At 40.9% G+C, this 20,325-nt stretch overlaps 2 protein-coding genes across 2 annotated transcripts in view; both read right to left on the reverse strand.

Moving 5' to 3' along the window:
- The window catches only part of LOC120053881 (growth hormone-releasing hormone receptor-like), a 31,379-nt gene extending 24,758 nt beyond the window's left edge, over positions 1 to 6,621 (reverse strand). The window contains exons 1-5 of the mRNA XM_039001166.1: positions 6,541 to 6,621; positions 5,500 to 5,608; positions 2,427 to 2,534; positions 2,094 to 2,194; positions 20 to 117 (exon numbers count right to left, since the gene is read on the reverse strand). Coding sequence (XP_038857094.1) covers positions 20 to 117; positions 2,094 to 2,194; positions 2,427 to 2,534; positions 5,500 to 5,608; positions 6,541 to 6,621 — 497 coding nt within the window. The remainder of the gene's footprint in view (positions 1 to 19; positions 118 to 2,093; positions 2,195 to 2,426; positions 2,535 to 5,499; positions 5,609 to 6,540) is intronic.
- Positions 6,622 to 17,815: 11,194 nt separating this feature from the next.
- The window catches only part of LOC120053666 (FYVE and coiled-coil domain-containing protein 1-like), a 47,354-nt gene continuing 44,844 nt past the window's right edge, over positions 17,816 to 20,325 (reverse strand). The window contains exon 18 of the mRNA XM_039000838.1: positions 17,816 to 20,322. Within this exon, the coding sequence (XP_038856766.1) occupies positions 20,250 to 20,322 (73 nt within the window). The 3' untranslated portion in view covers positions 17,816 to 20,249. The remainder of the gene's footprint in view (positions 20,323 to 20,325) is intronic.

The raw sequence follows: 20,325 nt of genomic DNA on the forward strand, positions 1-20,325 counted from the left end.
ACCTTTGACCTCCTCCTACCTGAAGAGCAACAGGATCACCACGGCGATGGAGAGGAAAACCAGGGAGGTGCCGTAGCCGATGGTGTAGATCAGCTTGACAGTGGCAAAGTAGGAGTCCTGCATAGGTTTCACATAGAGATCAGAACCCATATTCAGTCTCAGAGTAGTGGAGCTGATCTAGGATCAGCTTCACCCTGTCCATATACTTTTGTTCATTATGATCTAAAAACAAACAGATCTTATATCGGCACTCCCACTTGACACCAGGACCTGTATTAATGAAGCCTCTCAGAGTACGGGTGCTCATTTAGGATCAGTTCTCTATTTTAGATCATAATAAGTATGATTATATGAACAGGGGTACCTGATCCTAGATCAGCTTTGAGGCTCTGGGGTCATTCCATGTCATTTCAGCAAGCCATGACACCCACCCAGATTGTTCTGAAATTGTTTCTGTAGTTAGAAACAGATAAGATAATCCTTCCTGAAACACTATTTTGTTTAAATATAATTTGATCACTGAGACATTAAGCTAATTGATTGCACCCAACTTGGCCATTTTAATTCAAAGGATTCATATAATTGTAAATAAATGTAGAACCTAACATTCGATTTGGATGATAAGTCTTTCTAACAATGATCAAATGACAATAAAATGATCAATAGGCACCCACAGACCCCCCACACCACTCACACCCCAACAACCAGTATACAGTATTAGTTCTCTTTGTCTGACAACCTTTAAGTCTTTATTGAAGACTCATCTCTTAAGTAGGTCCTATGATTGAGTGTAGTCTGGCCCAGGGGTTCGAAGGTGAACGGCAAGGCACTGGAGTGACAAACCACCCTTGCTGTCTCTGCCTGGCTGGCTCCCCTCGCTCCACTGGGATCCCTTGCATCTGACCCTATTACGGGGGCTGAGTCACTGGCTTGCTAGTGCTCTCCCATGCCGTTCCTAGGAGGGGTGCATCAAGTCTTGACAGGAGTCAAGTCACTGACGTTACCACCCCCCTCAAAGAGTTAGTCTGTCCTAGCTGGTGAAATGTTCTGTCTTATCTGGTTTCCTGTGTGATCTTAAGTATGCTCCCTCTAATTCTTCCATCTCTCTCTTCGCTCGCAGAGGACCTAGGCCCTAGGCCCCTATGTACTCTTATAATCTCCACAGGCACAGCCAGGTTCCTTCCTTTCTAGGTTTTTTTTTCCTAGCCATGGTGCGTCTACTGTACATCTGCATTGCTTGCTCTTTGTGGTTTTAGGCTGGGTTTACCTATAAGCACTTTATGACATCTGTTGATGTAAGAAGGGCTTTTTAAATACATTTGATTGATTGAAAGTAGTATGGAGCTGTTGCTTGGAGTATTGATATTTCAACCTTTGTAATGCTGTGAACATGGTGATTTCTATCCCCCCTGTTCAGAGAAATTAGCCATTGAAGTCACTTGCAATCTTTACCATAAATGAGTGTGAAAGTACCAAGTTTTGCCCACTAGATGCCGTTGTTCCTGCTACTGCCACCACACCCTTTAATCTATTTTGCTGGTCTCTTGTGTTTTATAAAATGGATCACAAAATTGTCTTTGCAACTTTGGGTAGAAAACCACTTGCTTTTGCTCATGATGATAATATCAGTCCCATGACTTGAATGAGATTTCCAACTATAGGTTTTTTTCACAACTGCCACCAGTTTGGCCCCAAAACATTTACAGCAAAGACATATTGACATATTAAACACCATACTATTTATTTGACTATGAAACCCTGAACACCAATGGTGTTCACTACATTGATGGTTTATATTTAGGATAATGTTAACAGCTTTATCATTGTATTTTACATTTTTAAATAATCTTATTTGATGTTATATATATTTTACATGTGATAGGGCCACACAGAGGGCCAGAGATAATTACAGACGCTTGTAATAATCTTGTAATAAATACCCAAAAAAGCCACTAGATGTCATCGATAAATTCATATATTCCTTGAAAGTTACCAAAATTCTGGTTGTTTACTGGTAAACTTAGAAAGTTTCCAGTAATATACCCTCCCTTTGCAACCCTACCCCTGAACCTTCTCTCTAAACTCTCTTTCACCTCTGGAATGGGAACGTCATCATCCACACTACAGGCTGTGTGGTACGGGGGGAAGGGTCGCGACCATCCGATGCTGGTGCAGTTTCTGCTGACTGACCCTGCTGAGGCAGAGGCCAAAGGTTAGGGGTCACCAGGGATGAGAAACAGAACCCCCGTGAGGGGCGGGACTATGGGCTGTCAGTCACTGTGACTGACAGGGATTGAAAGCCAGTGGAAAACGGATATCATTGTACTGTATATTGTATTTATACTTTATACAGTCCTGTCCCATACACATCAGTACATCTCCACCCACTATGTGCACTCATACACATACACAAATGTCACCTGCACCTGTGTTATTCCCCCAAAAAGAGAAGACAGCAGGACAGGTTGTGTTGATCATCTCCCCAACCGCAGCATATGGCCAGCACACCACAGAGTCCCAGAACGGTAGACAACCTTAGAGAGAGAGAGAGAGAGAGAGGTGGAGTGATGGTGAAGACGATACCAAATGTTCGATTTTTTTGGTTGACCCTCCTTTGGCAGCAATAACCTCAACCAAACATTTCTGTAGTTGCGGATCAGACCTGCACAACGGTCAGGAGGAATATTGGACCATTCCTCTTTACAAAACTGTTTCGGTTCAGCAATATTCTTGGGACGTCTGGTGTGAACTGCTCTCTTGAGGTCATGCCACAGCATCTCAATCAGGTTGAGGTCAGGACTCTGACTGGGCCACTCCAGAAGGCGTATTTTATTCTGTTGAAACCATTCTGTTGTTGATTTACTTCTGTGTTTTGGGTTGTTGTCCTGTTGCATCACTCAACTTCTGTTGAGCTTCAATTGGCGGACAGACAGCCTAACATTCTCCTGCAAAATGTCTTGATAAACTTGGGAACTCATTTTTCCGTTGATGATAGCAAGCTGTCCAGGGCCTGAGGCAGCAAAGCAGCCCCAAACCACGATGCTCCCTCCACCATACTTTACAGTTGGATGAGGTTTTGATGTTGGTGTGGTGTGCCTTTTTTTCTCCTCACATAGTGTTGTGTGTTCCTTCCAAACAACTCAACTGTAGTTTCATCTGTCCACAGAATATTTTGCCAGTAGCGCTGTGGAACATCCAGGTGCACTTATGCAAACTTCAGACGTGCAGAAATGTTTTTTTGGACAGCAGTGGCTTCTCCCGTGGTGTCCTCCCATGAACACCATTCTTGTTTAGTGTTTTACGTATCGTAGACTCGTCAACAGAGATGTTAGCATATTCCAGAGATTTCTGTAAGTCTAGGATTCCTCTTAACCTCATTGAGCATTCTGCGCTGTGCTCTTGCAGTCATCTTTGCAGGACGGCCACTCCTAGGGAGAGTAGCAACAGTGCTGAACTTTCTCCATTTATAGACAATTTGTCTTACCGTGGACTGATGAACATCAAGGCTTTTAGAGATACTTTTGTAACCCTTTCCGGCTTTATGCAAGTCAACAATTCTTAATCTTAGGTCTTCTGCGATCTCTTTTATTCGAGGCATGGTTCACATCAGACAATGCCTCTTGTGAATAGCAAACTCAAATTTTGTGAGTGTTTTTAGAGGGCAAGGCAGCTCTAACCAACATCTCCAATCTCATCTCATTGATTGGACTCCAGGTTAGCTGACTCCCTACTCCAATTAGCCTAGGGGTTCACATACTTTTTTCCAACCTACACTGTGAATGTTTAAATGATGTATTCAATATAGACAAGACAAATACAATAATTTGTGTTATTAGTTTAAGCACACTATGTTTGTCTACATACTGTATAGTGCATTCGGAAAGGAAGTATTTTTCCACATTTTGTTAAGTTACAGCCTTATTCTAAAATATATATATATTTGTTTTATTCTCAATCTACACACAATATCCCATAATGACAAAGCAAATACAAGTTTTAAAGAAACATAAGTATTCAGACCCTTTTGCTGGAAGCGATTACAGCCTTGAGAATTCTTGGGTATGACGCTACAAGCTTGGCACACCTGTATTTGGGGAGTTTCTTCCATTCTTCTCTGCAGATCCTCTCAAGCTCTGTCAGGTTGGATGGGGAGCATCACTGCACAGCTATTTTCAGGTCTCTCCAGAGATGTTCAATCAGGTTCAAGTCCGGGCTCTGGCTGGGCCACTCAAGGACAATCAGAGACTTGTCCCGAAGCCACTCCGGCCTTGTATTGGCTGTGTGCTTAGTGTCGTTGTCCTCATTGAAGGTGAACCTTCACCCCAGTCTGAGGTCCTGAGCGCTCTGGAGCAGGTTTTCATCAAGGATCTCTTTGCTCTATTCATCTTTCCCTGACTAGCCTCCCAGTCCCTGCCGCTTAAAAACATCCCCACAGCATGATGCTACCACCACCATGCGTAACCATAGGGATGGTGCCAGGTTTATTCCAGACGTGATGCTTGGCATTCAGGCCAAAGAGTTCCATCTTGGTTTCATCAGACCAGAGAATCTTGTTTCTCATGGTCTGGAGACCTTTAGGTGACTTTTGGCAAACTCCAAGCGGGCTGTCATGTGCCTTTTACTGAGGAGTTGCTTCTGTCTGGCCTCCCTACCATAAAGGCCTGATTGGTGGTGTGCTGCAGAGATGGTTGTCCTTCTGGAAGGTTCTCCCATCGCCACAGACGAACTCTGGAGCTCTGTCAGATTGACCATTGGGTTCTTGGTCACTTCCACCTCATGTCTTGGTTTTTGCGCTGACATGCACCGTCAATTGTGGGACCTTATTTAGACAGGTGTGTGCCTATCCAAATCATGTCCAATCAATTGAATTTACCACAAGTGGACTCCAAGTTGTAGAAACTTCTCAAGGATGATCAATGGAAACATGATGCACCTGAGTTCAATTTCTAGTCTCATAGCAAAGGGTCTGAATACTTATGTAAATTATGTATTTCTGTTGTTTATTTTTAATACATTTGCAAAAATGTCTAAACACCTGTTTTTCTATTTATCATTGTGGGGTATTGTGTGTAGATTGATGATGGGGGGGAAAAGTATTTTAATCCATTTTACAATAAGGCTGTAATGTAACAAAACGTGAAAAAAGGGAAGGGGTCTGAATACTTTTTGAATGCACTGTATATAGGCCTTAAAGGGATAGCTCACCTCAACTATGCACTGTATATAGGCCTTAAAGGGATAGGTCACCTCAACTATGCACTGCAGCTCCTCTCTTTTGATATTTTATAATGCACTTACTACTTTTACACTAGAATCATTTTGGAATCTGCTCTTTCAACAAACTATTGTCTATAAACCATTTATTCAATGCCAGACTCTCATGTTTACATGTGAACATACTGTATATCATATTATGACTGACTATTCATTGAGATGAGCAGTAAACTGGAGAGTGAGAAAATGTAATGGCTCATTCTAAGACGATAATGACACGGATACCTAGTGTACTGTGGTTGTTGTCATGCTCTGCGATGTATTGAAGACAATGCCGCTCCTCTCTTTCCAGCTGTAATATATACTCGCAGTCTGGGTGCAGACTGGACAGATCCTGGCGAGAGAGATGGGTCGGGGAGAGAAAGAGAGACAGAAAGTGAGGCAAATATTGAACCAAAAGTTGAAACCCTAGAAACAAAACCAATCATTCTTCTCTTAAGTGTATGGAAGAACACTCACGTCTCCCTCCTGCAACCAACCTGAATGGCTATTGAAGAAAGGAATGAATGTTATCTACTGGCTGAGATGTCTGCACATTTTATTTTTCATTTTAAGTGCACCCAGATTAAATGACATATTTGAAATATGAAGGTGGCTATTCACAAGGAAAAAAAGAACATAAAACAACTTGACATTGACAGAGTCTGTATCCCTAATGTCAGAGAGAGGAAAATTAACTAACAAGACCAACAGAACCCTGAACAGCTTCTATCCCCAAGCTATAAGACTGCTAAATGGTTAGTTAAATAGTTGACCAATAGCTACCCGGACCATCTGCATTGACCCTTTTGACTCATCACATACGCTGCTGCTACTGTTTATTATCTATCCCATTGCCTAGTCACTTTACCCCTACCTACAGTGGGGAGAACAAGTATTTGATACACTGCCGATTTTGCAGGGTTTCCTACTTACAAAGCATGTAGAGGTCTGTAATTTTTATCATAGGTACACTTCAACTGTGAGAGACGGAATCTAAAACAAAAATCCAGAAAATCACATTGTATGATTTTTAAGTAATTCATTTGCATTTTATTGCATGACATAAGTATTTGATCACCTACCAACCAGTACTCAATTCAAGGAAAGCCTGAATATTAAGCGTCTGAGGCTCAGTTACACCTGCAGGGATGATTCTGTGGTGCCTGGATGATCAGATAAAGTAACCAGACATATGAAACCATTATCTTCTAGGTGGGCAGTATAATATATACAGTGGTCTTTACAAGGCAAAGGAGGTACAGGGTAAACATTTTGTGTGCCTACGTTCGTGTGCCTGCGTTCGTGTGCGCGTGTGCCTGCGTGAACGGAGAACTGGAGGAAACAACTCACACATATTTCTTCCATTTCCGTGTGTGAGAGTATGTTTGTGGAATTGTTAGTCTGAGGATATGTTGAGTGGTTGTGTGGATGGATTCAGACCCCTTGACTTTTTCCACATTTTGTTATATTACAGCCTTATTCTAAAATTGATTAAACTGTTTTTTTCCCTCATCAATCTACACACAATACCCCATAAAGACAAAGTGCAAACAGATTTTTAGAAATTTTTGCAAATGTATTAAAAATAAAAACGGAAATATCACATTTACAAAAATATTCAGACCCTTAATTCAGTACTTTGTTGAAGCACCTTTGGCAGAGATTACAGCCTCGATTCTTCTTGTGTATGACGCTACAAGCTTGGAACACCTGTATTTAAGGAGTTTCTCCCATTCCTCTCTGCAGATCCTCTCAAGCTCTGTCAGGTTGGATGGGGAGCGTCGCTGCATAGCTATTTTCAGGTCTCTCCAGAGATGTCTGGGCTCTGGCTGGGCCACTCAAGGACATTCAGAGACTTGTCCTGAAGCCACTCCTGTGTTGTCTTGGCTGTGTGCTTAGGGTCGTTGTAATATTGGAAGGTTAACCTTCACCCCAGTCTAAGGTCCTGAGCGCACTGGAGCAGGTTTTCATTAAGGATCTCTCTGTACTTTGCTCTGTTCATCTTTCCCTCGATCTTGACTAGGGTTGCAGAGGGTTGGAAACTTTCCTGGAAATGTCCCGAAATTTTCTGGAAGTTCTCCATGGGAAGTTAAGCACGGGAATTTTGGGAATTTTGCTTAAATGCATAAAAAAAGTTAGCTTATATAGTTAGCTTATACTTTTAGTAAGTAGTAGGCAAGACAGATTTCAGACACGGACAGTTTCGTGGCTTTTACCGACACACACTCTGAATTCCATATCGCCCCCTAGACACTTGTCTTGATCTGAGAAGATTGGCTACATATCAACATTACGGTAATCGCTTCTGATTGGTTGCAATAGGTCTATTTGTTCTAATTGGATGCCATTGGCCTATTGGTTCTGATTGGTTGCCATAGGCCTATTGGTTCCATCTATCCAATCCTCTCAGATCTACAGTAGTGCCTAGGGTCTAGGGTCTAGGGGTTAGGATTAAGTTGTAGGGCTAGGGGTTAGGGTATAGGGTCTAGGGGTTAGAATTAAGGTGTAGGGCTAGGGGTTAGGGTGTAGGGTCTAGGGGTTAGGATTAAGGTGTAGGGCTAGGGGTTAGGGTGTAGGGTCTAGGGGTTAGGGTCTAGGGTCTTTGGATCAATATGGAACTGAGCATAAGCAGAGTAGAGTCGCTCTGTGTTTGTCTGGATCACTGTTAGGTTAGTAGGGTTAATGACTAGGTAATTACAAGTCTCTGGGTAGAAGAGTAGAGAAGAAAGGATATCAGAAGAGGAGAGCAATGTGTGTTCTGTATGATGTAGCTAGTGGCATAGTCACTTCAACTAAAATAATCTCAGGGTTTATGTTTACATTTGTAAAATATGCAGGTCATGTTGTCGGCCATGTTGGAAAACGCTAAGAGAGCTAATGCTAACCACATCACTACTGTAATTGACCTTTGAACTTGTTTGTGTAGAGCATTTACACTGGTTGCTCATATTGGCTTCATTACAACAATATCATCAACAATAACAACATGTGTGTGTCAGTAACACGCTTGTCAAATTCTCCATATGGGAATATTTCCCACCAGGCGTTCTTGTCTCCTGTTTCGGCAGTTGCTATAAAATGGATCGTTGTCGCTTTGAAAAACCAGGTCACATTGATTCTGATAAAGGACTTTATTTCTTTGGATAAGCCGAGGCACAACGACGACTTAATCTCCCTGGAGTAGAAAAGTGTAGATAACTCACAGGTTGGTCGGGGTCTCTCTCATTCACACACCCATATGTCAGTCTTGTCGCTGAAAAAGGTTACATTTTGTTTTCCTGTTTCCTGTCAATCCTTCACTCTTCAAATGAAGGCTATCCAATAGAAACGTCCAGTCCCACTTTAGGCATTACAATTTATAAAGGCTTTATGTAGCATACATAAAGTCTTCATAAGCACTTTAAAGATGCTTCACAAATCCTTATAATATGTACATAGATATCTCAATTACCTCGTACCCCTGCACATCGACTCGGTACTGGTACTCCCTGTATATAGCCTGGTACTCCCTGTAGTTTTACTCGTTATAGTTCTTCACTGTGTATTTATGCCTTGTGTCACTATTTCTAATTTGATTTTATATTTTTATCTTATCTTTAACTCTGCATTGTTGGAAAATGACCCTTAAGTAAGAATTTCACTGTTAGTCTACACCTGTTGTTTACAAAGCACGTGACAAATACAATCTGATGTCATACCATATTAAGGGTGTATGGGAAGGGGGATACCTAGTCAGTTGTACAACTGAAATGTGTCTTCCGCATTTAACCCAACCCCTTTGAATCAGAGAGGTGCGGGGGACTGCTTTAATCGACATCTTCAGCGCCCGGGGAACAGTGGGTTAACTAACTGCCTTGCTCAGGGGCAGAACAACAGATGTTTACCTTGTCAGCTCGGGGATTGGAAAGAGCAACCTTTCGGTTACTGTCCCAACGCTCTGGGTGCATTGCCAAATGTGACCAAATGTTCTGATGTGAAGAGCAAAGTGCTACAATTTAATAAAATCAGTCAGATATCATGGTGGAGTTCAATGCTCAACTTCCAACTTTGTCAGTAAAAACACTTTTTAGTAATTTTTTTAATACTTGACCCAGTTAGCTGGTTATTTTGTTAGCAGTGCCTTTCTGCCTCAATCTGACTACAGAGCTGTTTCAGAGGATTAGGGATAAAGAGTGGTTAAAGTTTCAATGTAACAGTTTGTATGTCAATATGGGTCTCCCGAGTGGCGCAGTGGTCTAAGACACTGCATCTCAGCGCTAGAGGCCTTACTATTGACACCCTAGTTCAATTCCAGGCTGTATCACAACCGGATGTGATTGGGAGTCCCATAGGGCGGTGCACAATTTGGCCGGTGTAGGCAATCATTGTAAATAAGAATTTGTTAACTGACTTGCCCAGTTAAATATAGATCAAATAATTTCTGGGTAACAATTAAGTATCTTACTGTAAATGTTTTCAATTAAAATGGTCAAAAAGAAACAAAAATAGCTTCTTAGCACAAATGTATTTCTTAAGCAAGAATTTGCTAGGACTGTTTGGAAGTGGCCTGAGCGGGGAGGGAAAAACTGAAAACTAGCTGTTATTGGCAGAGAGGTTTGGAACTCTTTTTCTTATTGGTCTATTAACTAATTTACTGGTGATGTCACCAGGCAGGCCAAAACTCCATCCCACCCAAACAGGCTAACATTTCAGGTGGTCTTTTCCAACAGCTCTTACACTAACAGAGCATTATCATTATTTTCACAATTCCACAGAGGAAATATACACTGAGTATCCAAAACATTAAGAACACCTGCACTTTCCATGCCATAGACTGACCAGGTGAATCCAGGTGAAAGCTATGATCCCTTATTGATACCACTTGTTAAATCCAATTCAATCAGTGTAGATAAAGGGGAGGAGACAGGTTAAATAGCCTTGAGACAATTGTGACATGGATTGTGTATGAGTGCCATTCAGAGGGTGAATGGGCAAGACTAAATATTTAAGTGTCTTTGAACGGGGTATGGTAGTATGGCCAGGCGCATCGGTTTGTGTCAAGAACTGCAACGCTGCTGTTTTTCCCCCACACTCAACAGTTTCCTGTGTGTATCAAGAATGGTCCAACACCCAAAGAACATCCAGCCAACTTGACACAACTGTGGGAAGCATTGGTGTCAAAATAGGCCAGCATCCCTGTGGAACGCTTTCGACAACTTGTCGAGTCCATTCCCGACAAATTGAGGCTGTTCTGAGGGCAAAAGGGACTCAATATTAGGAAGGTGTTCTTAATGTTTGGTATACTCAGTGTACTGTATATACTGCGCTGTGCCTTTAATGTCTGGTTAATGCCTTACGTTGTTCCTAATGCATCGCTAATAGCCTAAAGAGAGATTTTATTAAGCAATTTACCCCACAATTATTGTCTCCTGTAGCTTTTGACTGGAAAATTAAGATGAAAGAACATATGGAGAGAGAGAGAGATAGAAAGCACAATACATTAGTGGAGAGAGAGAGAGAGAGAGAGAGAAAGCACAATACATTAGGAGAGAGAGAGAGAGAGAGAGAGAGAGAGAGAGAGAGAGAGAGAGAGAGAGAGAGAGAGAGAGAGAGAGAGAGAGAGAGAGAGAGAGAGAGAGAGAGAGAGAGAGAGAGAGAGAGAGAGAGAGAGAGAGAGAGAGAGAGAGAGAGAGAGAGAGAGAGAGAGAGAGAGAGAGAGAATTTGAGTTATTATGCTTAGAGATGAAGCACACACACTTCAATGCTATATGTTTATTCCGTACTAGGCTGCTTCCTCTGGCTGTGCAACAGTGTAGACTACAGTAGGGATCCCTATGTACAGACTGCAGAGGAGAAAGTGGGTTCTCTAAAGCACTCAACTTGAGCAGAGTATATACAGTATAGATACAATTGTTGGGAAGAGGGTAAGATAGAGAGATGTGTGTGTGTGTGTGTGTGTGTTCCTGCAATTCTACAGATGTTTCCATGGGGCAGAGAGGTACTGTAGCACCATTTGGAACGTAGCCATAGAGATGGACAAATAAGAGTGCTCTGTTGACAAATAACTGCAGACGGTAAATGGAACTTTCCACTCTCGCCAAATCTGTGATTGCATTAGTGGAGAAAGAGGGGAGAGAGAGAGCGGAAGAGGAGGGAGAGAGGCAAAGAGTGAGAGAAAGGGGGGGAGAAAGTGAGAGAACGAAGGAATGAAAGTAGGAAAAAGAGAGCGAGAGGGATGTATAGCCTCCAGTACATTAATTTATGTGTGACAGAGAGAGCAAGAGAGAGAGAGAACGGGAGAGGGTGAACAGATTAACAGAGAGACCATATTATAATTATTATTGTTGTTGTTGTTATTATTATCAGTGTTTAGAATTATTTCTCCTTATGCTGCAGTTAGAGGTCTTGGTTCATCGGAATGGAGTGAGGTAAGAGACGAGCAGTCACATCTCACCACCAAGCTTAGTTTGGTAATCACACTGTTGTCACACCAAGCTTAGTTTGGTAATCACTCTGTTGTCACCACCAAGCTTAGTTTAGTAATCACACTGTTGTCACCACCAAGCTTAGTTTGGTAATCACACTGTTGTCACCACCAAGCTTAGTTTGGTAATCACACTGTTGTCACACCAAGCTTAGTTTGGTAATCACACTGTTGTCACCACCAAGCTTAGTTTGGTAATCACACTGTTGTCAACACCAAGCTTAGTTTGGTAATCACACTGTTGTCACACCAAGCTTAGTTTGGTAATCACACTGTTGTCACACCAAGCTTAGTTTGGTAATCACACTGTTGTCACCACCAAGCTTAGTTTGGTAATCACTCTGTTGTCACCACCAAGCTTAGTTTGGTAATCACTCTGTTGTCAACACCAAGCTTAGTTTGGTAATCACACTGTTGTCACACCAAGCTTAGTTTGGTAATCACACTGTTGTCACCACCAAGCTTAGTTTGGTAATCACACTGTTGTCACCACCAAGCTTAGTTTGGTAATCACTCTGTTGTCAACACCAAGCTTAGTTTAGTAATCACACTGTTGTCACCACTAAGCTTAGTTTAGTAATCACTCTGTTGTCACACCAAGCTTAGTTTAGTAATCACTCTGTTGTCACCACTAAGCTTAGTTTAGTAATCACACTGTTGTCACACCAAGCTTAGTTTGGTCATCACACTGTTGTCACCACCAAGCTTAGTTTAGTAATCACACTGTTGTCACACCAAGCTTAGTTTAGTAATCACACTGTTGTCACCACTAAGCTTAGTTTAGTAATCACACTGTTGTCACCACTAAGCGTAGTTTAGTAATCACTCTGTTGTCACCACTAAGCTTAGTTTGGTAATCACTCTGTTGTCACCACCAAGCTTAGTTTAGTAATCACTCTGTTGTCACCACTAAGCTTAGTTTAGTAATCACACTGTTGTCACCACCAAGCTTAGTTTAGCAATCACTCTGTTGTCACCACCAAGCTTAGTTTAGTAATCACTCTGTTGTCACCACTAAGCTTAGTTTAGTAATCACTCTGTTGTCACACCAAGCTTAGTTTAGTAATCACACTGTTGTCACCACTAAGCTTAGTTTAGTAATCACACTGTTGTCACCACCAAGCTTAGTTTAGCAATCACTCTGTTGTCACCACCAAGCTTAGTTTAGTAATCACTCTGTTGTCACCACTAAGCTTAGTTTAGTAATCACACTGTTGTCACCACCAAGCGTAGTTTGGTCATCACACTGTTGTCACCACCAAGCTTAGTTTAGTAATCACTCTGTTGTCACCACTAAGCTTAGTTTAGTAATCACTCTGTTGTTACACCAAGCTTAGTTTGGTAATCACTCTGTTGTCACACCAAGCTTAGTTTAGTAATCACACTGTTGTCACCACTAAGCTTAGTTTAGTAATCACTCTGTTGTCACCACCAAGCTTAGTTTAGTAATCACTCTGTTGTCACCACCAAGCTTAGTTTAGTAATCACACTGTTGTCACACCAAGCTTAGTTTGGTAATCACTCTGTTGTCACACCAAGCTTAGTTTAGTAATCACTCTGTTGTCACACCAAGCTTAGTTTAGTAATCACACTGTTGTCACCACTAAGCTTAGTTTAGTAATCACTCTGTTGTCACCACCAAGCTTAGTTTAGTAATCACACTGTTGTCACCACTAAGCTTAGTTTAGTAATCACTCTGTTGTCACCACCAAGCTTAGTTTAGTAATCACTCAGTTGTCACCACCAAGCTTAGTTTGGTAATCACTCTGTTGTCACCACCAAGCGTAGTTTGGTAATCACTCTGTCCATTATTATCCTGGACACCAACACTGTCATATTGTTAGCTTGGGACAGGAATACAAAACAGCTCGTAAAACACACATCCAGTGGTTTTAATTTGGCAGATGTCACATACATAAACCTTTGGAGATAAAGTATGTTCATTCATAACCAGACTCTAATGGCTAGTGGAATCAGTCATAACCCTCCAAGCTGAACATAGAGTATTTGCTTGGCTATTTTTAGCTCTGGTCCATCTCGTTAGTGTGCGCTCCTAATCAAGGTTATTAATGAGCATGGAGAAATTCCCACTGACGTTGTAACGGCTTTCGTTGGTGGAAGGAGAGGAGGACCAAAATGCAGCGTGGTACGTATCCATAATATCTTTTAATAAGAATGAATACAAAATACAAAAGAACAAGAGAATAAATGAAAACCGAAACAGTACCGTATGGTGCAAACACTAACACAGGAAACAATCACCCACAAAACACAATAGAAAACAGGCTACCTAAATATGGCTCCCAATCAGAGACAACGACTGACACCTGCCTCTGATTGAGAACCATACTAGGCCAAACACATAGAAATATAACATACAGAACAAAACATAGAAAAACAACATAGAATGCCCACCCCAACTCACGCCCTGACCAAACTAAAATAAAGACATAAAAAAGGAACTAAGGTCAGAACGTGACAAACGTCGTGGACCAGAGCTAGGTTATTTGGTGTCTCTGCAAAAGTGAATGGGCCAAGAACACCATTTAATCTTAACTGATCACATTTCATTTTGACGGAGACAACATCACCCTTGGATCTAGTTAAATCAGAGCACCGTATGCCTAGCCTGGTCCCATCTGTTTGTGCTCTTGCAAACGACGTAGCTGTCATTGAGAAGCTGAACACGACATTATCATTGGCATGACAAGGAGTTGGCATGATAGCGCAAACAGACTGGCCCCAGGGCAACCATAGGCCCACCCATGTGGAGGAAGAGGAAAGCCAACATGGTCATATTTGACCAGTATATTCCAACAACAATTCAATACAAACCTAGCCTGGTGGTCCCAGATCTAATTGTGTTGTCTTGTCAACTATTGGGCTATATGGTCATTGTCATTGCCACACATCAGCCATAGGAGGTTGCAAACAGACAGCACAAACAGATCTGGGACCACCAGGCTAACACATCCTACTTTTATATGGGAACACACAGGCTACTTTTAATTTCATAATTGAAATGCAGTTCATTTAATAGCCTGGCTACACTTCAAAATGTGGAAATAGGGTGACTGCCTTGTGGCACAAACAACATTCATTAATAAATCACATCATTACTCTGCAGATACCATGTAGTCCCATGTGATTAACATTAACCTTGAAGAATAACTTTAATTATAATTTCCTTATGGAGGAGCAGGGCTTATTAGAAGACAATCAGTGTCAGCACAAACTCATTCATTATGGGGCTTTCGTGCCATGGATTTAATTACACCAATGAAAGACCCCTCCACACTCACACAAACACGCACATACACAGACAAACACGCAAACGCACGCAAAACACATGTACAGACACGCACTTAAAATTTGATATAGCCTTGCAGTCTTTCAAATGTATTATAACGGGCTCATCACGCTCTAGCGACTCCTTGTGGTGGGCCGGTTGCCTGCAGGCTGACATCGGTCATCAGTTGAACAGTGTTTCCTTCGACACATTGGGGTAGCTGGTTTCCGGGTTAAGCGAGTGGGTGTTAAGAAGTGTGGTTTGGCGGATCACGTTTCAGAGGATGCATGACTCGACCTTTGCCTCTACCGAGCCCGTTGGGGAGTTGCAGCGATGAGACAAGATCGTAACCACAAAATTGGGTAGAAAAAGGGGATAATTTTTTTTATTTTTTATATACAGCTACATCAAAGTTTGATATTTCAAAAAAGGAAATAAAGGGATGCATGATAGTGTACACTGAGTGTGGTGGACCATCCTTGATACACGCTGGAAATTGTTGAGCATGTAAAACCCAGCAGTGTTGCAGTTCTTGACACAAAGCTGTGAGCATGGCACCTACTACCATAACCTGTTCAAAGGCACTTAAATATTTTGTCTTGCCCATTCACCCTCTGAATGGCACACATACACAATCCATGTCTCAATTGTCTCATGGCTTAAAAATCCTTCTTTAACCTGTCTCCTCCCCTTAATCTACACTGATTTGAAGTGGGTTTAACAATGGACATCAATCAGGGATCATAACATTCACCTAGATTCACCTGGTCAGTCTATATCATTGAAGGAGCAGGTGTTCTTAATGTTTTGTACACAGCGTATTTCTTCATCATACACGTGACATTTTAAGTTATCCAAAACATGTAGGCGATAACATATTGTGTATACATGCGTGTAACCTAATTGTCAATGCTCCGGCAGTTGTTTACACTTTTAGAGTCTAATGCATGCACAATACGGCCATCAACATCTGTGTACAGTAAGTCATATTGTGGCAGAAAGCACTTCAAATACTCACAGATGGAGCCAAAGACGTCACGAAAATAATCCAATAGAGACGGACACGCATCTTGAGTGTTCGATGCTGTTTGAATGCGTCAGTTCAACTCAGCAAACCGTCCACTCTCACTGAACTGCCGTCTATTTAATTAAGTCTCCAATGACATGCGCTGAAGAAGGTAGCGGAAAGCCCATCTCCCCACCACAGGGAGAGATGCATCTAAAACTATCTCTCCGCTGCGTTGGAGCCTGCGCGTGCCACCGGCGGTCTATATTACAAAGTCACATTACTGAAGCTAGAATCTGTTTGAAATTTGATTATCACAACTAACGCCACCCATGTCAACTTTTATTGTGGGTTTACTACGCTTTATGTGCGTTAAACCTCGTGTCCGATTGTAGTCCAGTCCTTTGTTGTGCATCATTGGACATATCTGTAATTATGTGTGGGGTGTAATTAGGGCCATTTCCACTTTGGACAGATCACCTGTAGACTGGAATGTACACAGTTGATTTGTCTCTTTATTTTAATCTTAGAAGTCAATACATACATTGACATTAAAGCACAATGCGCACTTAATTCACTGATGGCCTGGTAGCTCCGGCGCACACATCAATGCACATTTTCGCCTCATCTTGTTGTCACGGCTTCCCCCAAGCTGCGTGGATACGATAGTCTATGATTTCATGTAGGTAGGGGTACCGGAGCGCCAAGTCTAGGTCCAAAAGGCTCCTTAACAGCTTCTACTCCCAAGCCATAAGACTTCTTAACAATTAACTAAATGTCCCCCCCCCCCCCCCCCCCCCACCCCCACCTACATGTAAAAATTACTTCGACTAACCTGTACCCTTGCACATTGACTCTGTACCGGTACCCCGTGTATATAGCCACTTATTATTTTATTGTGTTACTTTTTATTTTATTTTGTACATTTTTAATTGAGTAAATATTTTCTTAATAACCAACAATGCAGTTCAATAAATAGAGTTAAGGGCTTGTAAGTAAGCATTTCATGGTAAGGTTGTATTCAGCGCATGTGACAATTTTGGGGGGATTTGATTTGAAAACGCAACAGGGGAGCGTGCAGGGGAATTGGGCTTTGAGTGGCAACACCCAGAGTCCATGCAAAAAGCTTCAGGGCTGAATGTCATTCGCTTTAACGCACCACACAAATCTATGTAGCCTACTCATGTAAGGCTTCAAATTACCAGAGAGAAATTGCAGGTTCCTCAGAAACCATATTGGAATTGAGACTTTGAAAAACACTCTACACATATAGAAAGAAAGGGCTACCTAGAACCAAAAAGGGTTCTGCCTGGAACCACAAAAAGCGCTCTGCCTGGATTGAGTGTTGCCTTGTTAATGTCCAAAAGCGGAAGTCAAGGGTGATATGATCCATCACTATCTGTTCTACGTTTGTCGTGTCTAAACATGGTATTGAAATTAGTCTCTTATAAATCCACTGTGTCTGCATTGTGACCAGAGTTCCTGGTGCCACCCTGTAAGCAAATTATTTAACAGATATTCTTTTAACATAAAATGTTTTTTTTACGACAATTATTGATGCCATAAGTCAATGGTGCTACCTGTCAATGGACAAGATAAGATACAATGGATCCTCTGGAGGTGGTAAGGAAGATCTGATCACAATGCATATCTTAATTGAATACTTCTGTCTAAAACTGTGAGCACAATCAGAATGTGGACAAGATGCATGTTATACCCAGTGCATGTTAGCACCAGATATAAACGGGGCTAAAGACTTCCAACCTGGAACAGGTGTGAGGAGTTAGGAAGAAGAAGAAAGTGACATCATTAACAAACTTTATTTTAAAGTTGAACTGTACATGTTTTTACATCATAGTGACTGCATAGATAAAGAATAGGGGCATGTGGATTTCACTGAAGTCACATGATGCTGGTGGCAGACTCTTGAAAGCCCTCAGTTTGATAATTTAAAAAGATAGGATATCTTTCCCTGCACAATCTCTTTTACAAACACCAGAAAATACTATTCCTTGTGACATTGTAAATCATTATTATTGCTAAATTCCATCCAAAAGTGCAAAACTGTAGAGAAAATATGAGGCTTTGTATACAAATTGCACACATTTAGACCACTTATAAAATACAAAAGAAATGCTCCCAATAAAAATGGAAAACAGTTCTCTGTAAAAGCAGCATCCGATGTAGCTATTGAGCCCCATTGGTGTAGGTAGGGTGAAGTTTCCCCTAGAATCTGATCTTGGGTTAAGGTTATGATTGGTGGAGGGGAAGCTCATCCTAGATCTGTACTAAAGGAAAATTCACCCCAGAGCTTGCTTCATTAGGGAAGAACATTGGTCGCCTCCTTGACTGATGGTATGACTGAGATGTCATTCCTTATTGCTTTCAGATACTATAATACATACAAAGGAAAATATCAACACTTAGGATCCTTATAATAACCAAAAACGGAGGTCTTATTTATACACGGTATCTAAAATGTATGGCTATAACAAAATTCTAAAATCCCTTATAACGAAACATAACAAAATCATATTCCTATGATGGTATATAATCTATAGGCCTGCTGTTATGCTCAATCCAGATCTTATCCAGAGAGACCTTACACAAACCTAAACTTGCCATGGTACACTACACTATGCCTTGAGGTGCTCAGGGAGAATAGCCTAAACACAAAAGAGTACCGTATAAGCCCTGGGACCAGCAGTGTATTCTCAAAGATGCCAACTATAGCAAGAACTGGCTATGCAAAACACATGTACATCCGCACTTGGAAAATCGTAATTTTTAATCTTTAAAGTGCAGTTTTATATGTGTCTTTTGTAATTAAAACATAATTCAAAACTATGTTGAAAGGGAACTTATCTCCTATAGGCAAAAGTTGGCACTTGCTTTGTCAGTAAGTGACATTGAGCTTATAGGTCACAGTAATAGATCATGTTAGTTGATAGTGTGCTATATAATATAACCTTGAAGTAATACAACCAAATGATTATGTTGCCGTTATCTTAATGAAATTATCATTCAACATTATTTTGCATCAAAACCATTTGAAAATTGATTTCTTAAAAACTATCCTTTTGGGATATAAATGCTCCCCACGTGCTTTTTACATGACAATAAATATTGCAGTCTTTCATTTGAAATCTTGAACTATGGACAAACTTGAGGAAAGCCTATTAACGGTCGAAGAGAGTTCATCTATAGTGTATAACCCATGAGTCTGACTTCAATTCGTTTAAACAGACGGCTTCAAAAGCTCCCACAGACACAATAAATTGGTAGCAAGCTTTCAATCTTGTATTACTTAGTGGCCATTTTCCTCCCACACAATTATCTTCCCTTCAGCCCAGCAGCATTTGAGGATGACACAAAGTAACTGCCTCCTCCTAAACACAATGTAGTCTAGCTGTACTTGTTTTTGTAACATTATTCATGTTTTTGTAGCATGAAAAATATGCTATAATGTCCAGTATTGTCCTCTGTATTGTGTGATTACAATGTGAACAGTTGCTCAATAAGTGTCATCTTACTTGTGGACACTGTGTTAGTCCATGATAGAAAACAATCATAGCTAATAACATTGTATAAATGTGTGCGCAATAACCTCTCTATCTCTGTTTAACAAGACCATGTAGTGAACTCATAAGGCTACCATTTTAACTCTTCACCTGTGGTTAAGTTTTCAATTCCTGGTTTTCCTACAGATGTAGGATCTAAATTTGAGCCAGTTTGCTACATCAAGAAAATAATCCTGCAGCAACAGAAAATGTGAATTATTATGTGGATTATAATTAATGGGCATTTTTTTAGGGTTTGATACATTTTTGTAAGGGAAAATCAAGTCTGAAATGTAAAAGTAGAAGCCTTTAGAAGCCTCTTTAAGCCTCAAATACACAACAGGTTTTACATTTCCTGAATTTCATGAAAGTTCTCCTGCAAGAGGGTAATCAAATTAAGACCCTACATCTGTACTCTATGTGAAGAGTCCATTAGTTCAAAACAACCACCATGTCTGTAAGGTGTTTGTGCTCTAACTAAAACATGACCAACACACTCAAAACATAAAAACATTAGTGTTAAAAATATAGGGATCCAACAAAAACTGTTTTTTTTTTTTTAAATAAAAGAGCAAAAGCAAACATAAAATACTGTACTTGGTGGGGCATCCAGAAACAAATAAGCATTTGAAAAAAAAATAACCTTCACCCTGCATTAGTATCCATTATCCAGGCTTAGAAATCACTCCCATCGTATATAATCGTCTTCTCGATTGTCAAGTGGTAGAGGACTTTCTTTGAGATGAACCTG

This window comes from Salvelinus namaycush, chromosome 9, assembly GCF_016432855.1.
Source record: "Salvelinus namaycush isolate Seneca chromosome 9, SaNama_1.0, whole genome shotgun sequence".
NCBI classification, from domain to species: Eukaryota; Metazoa; Chordata; class Actinopteri; order Salmoniformes; family Salmonidae; genus Salvelinus; species Salvelinus namaycush.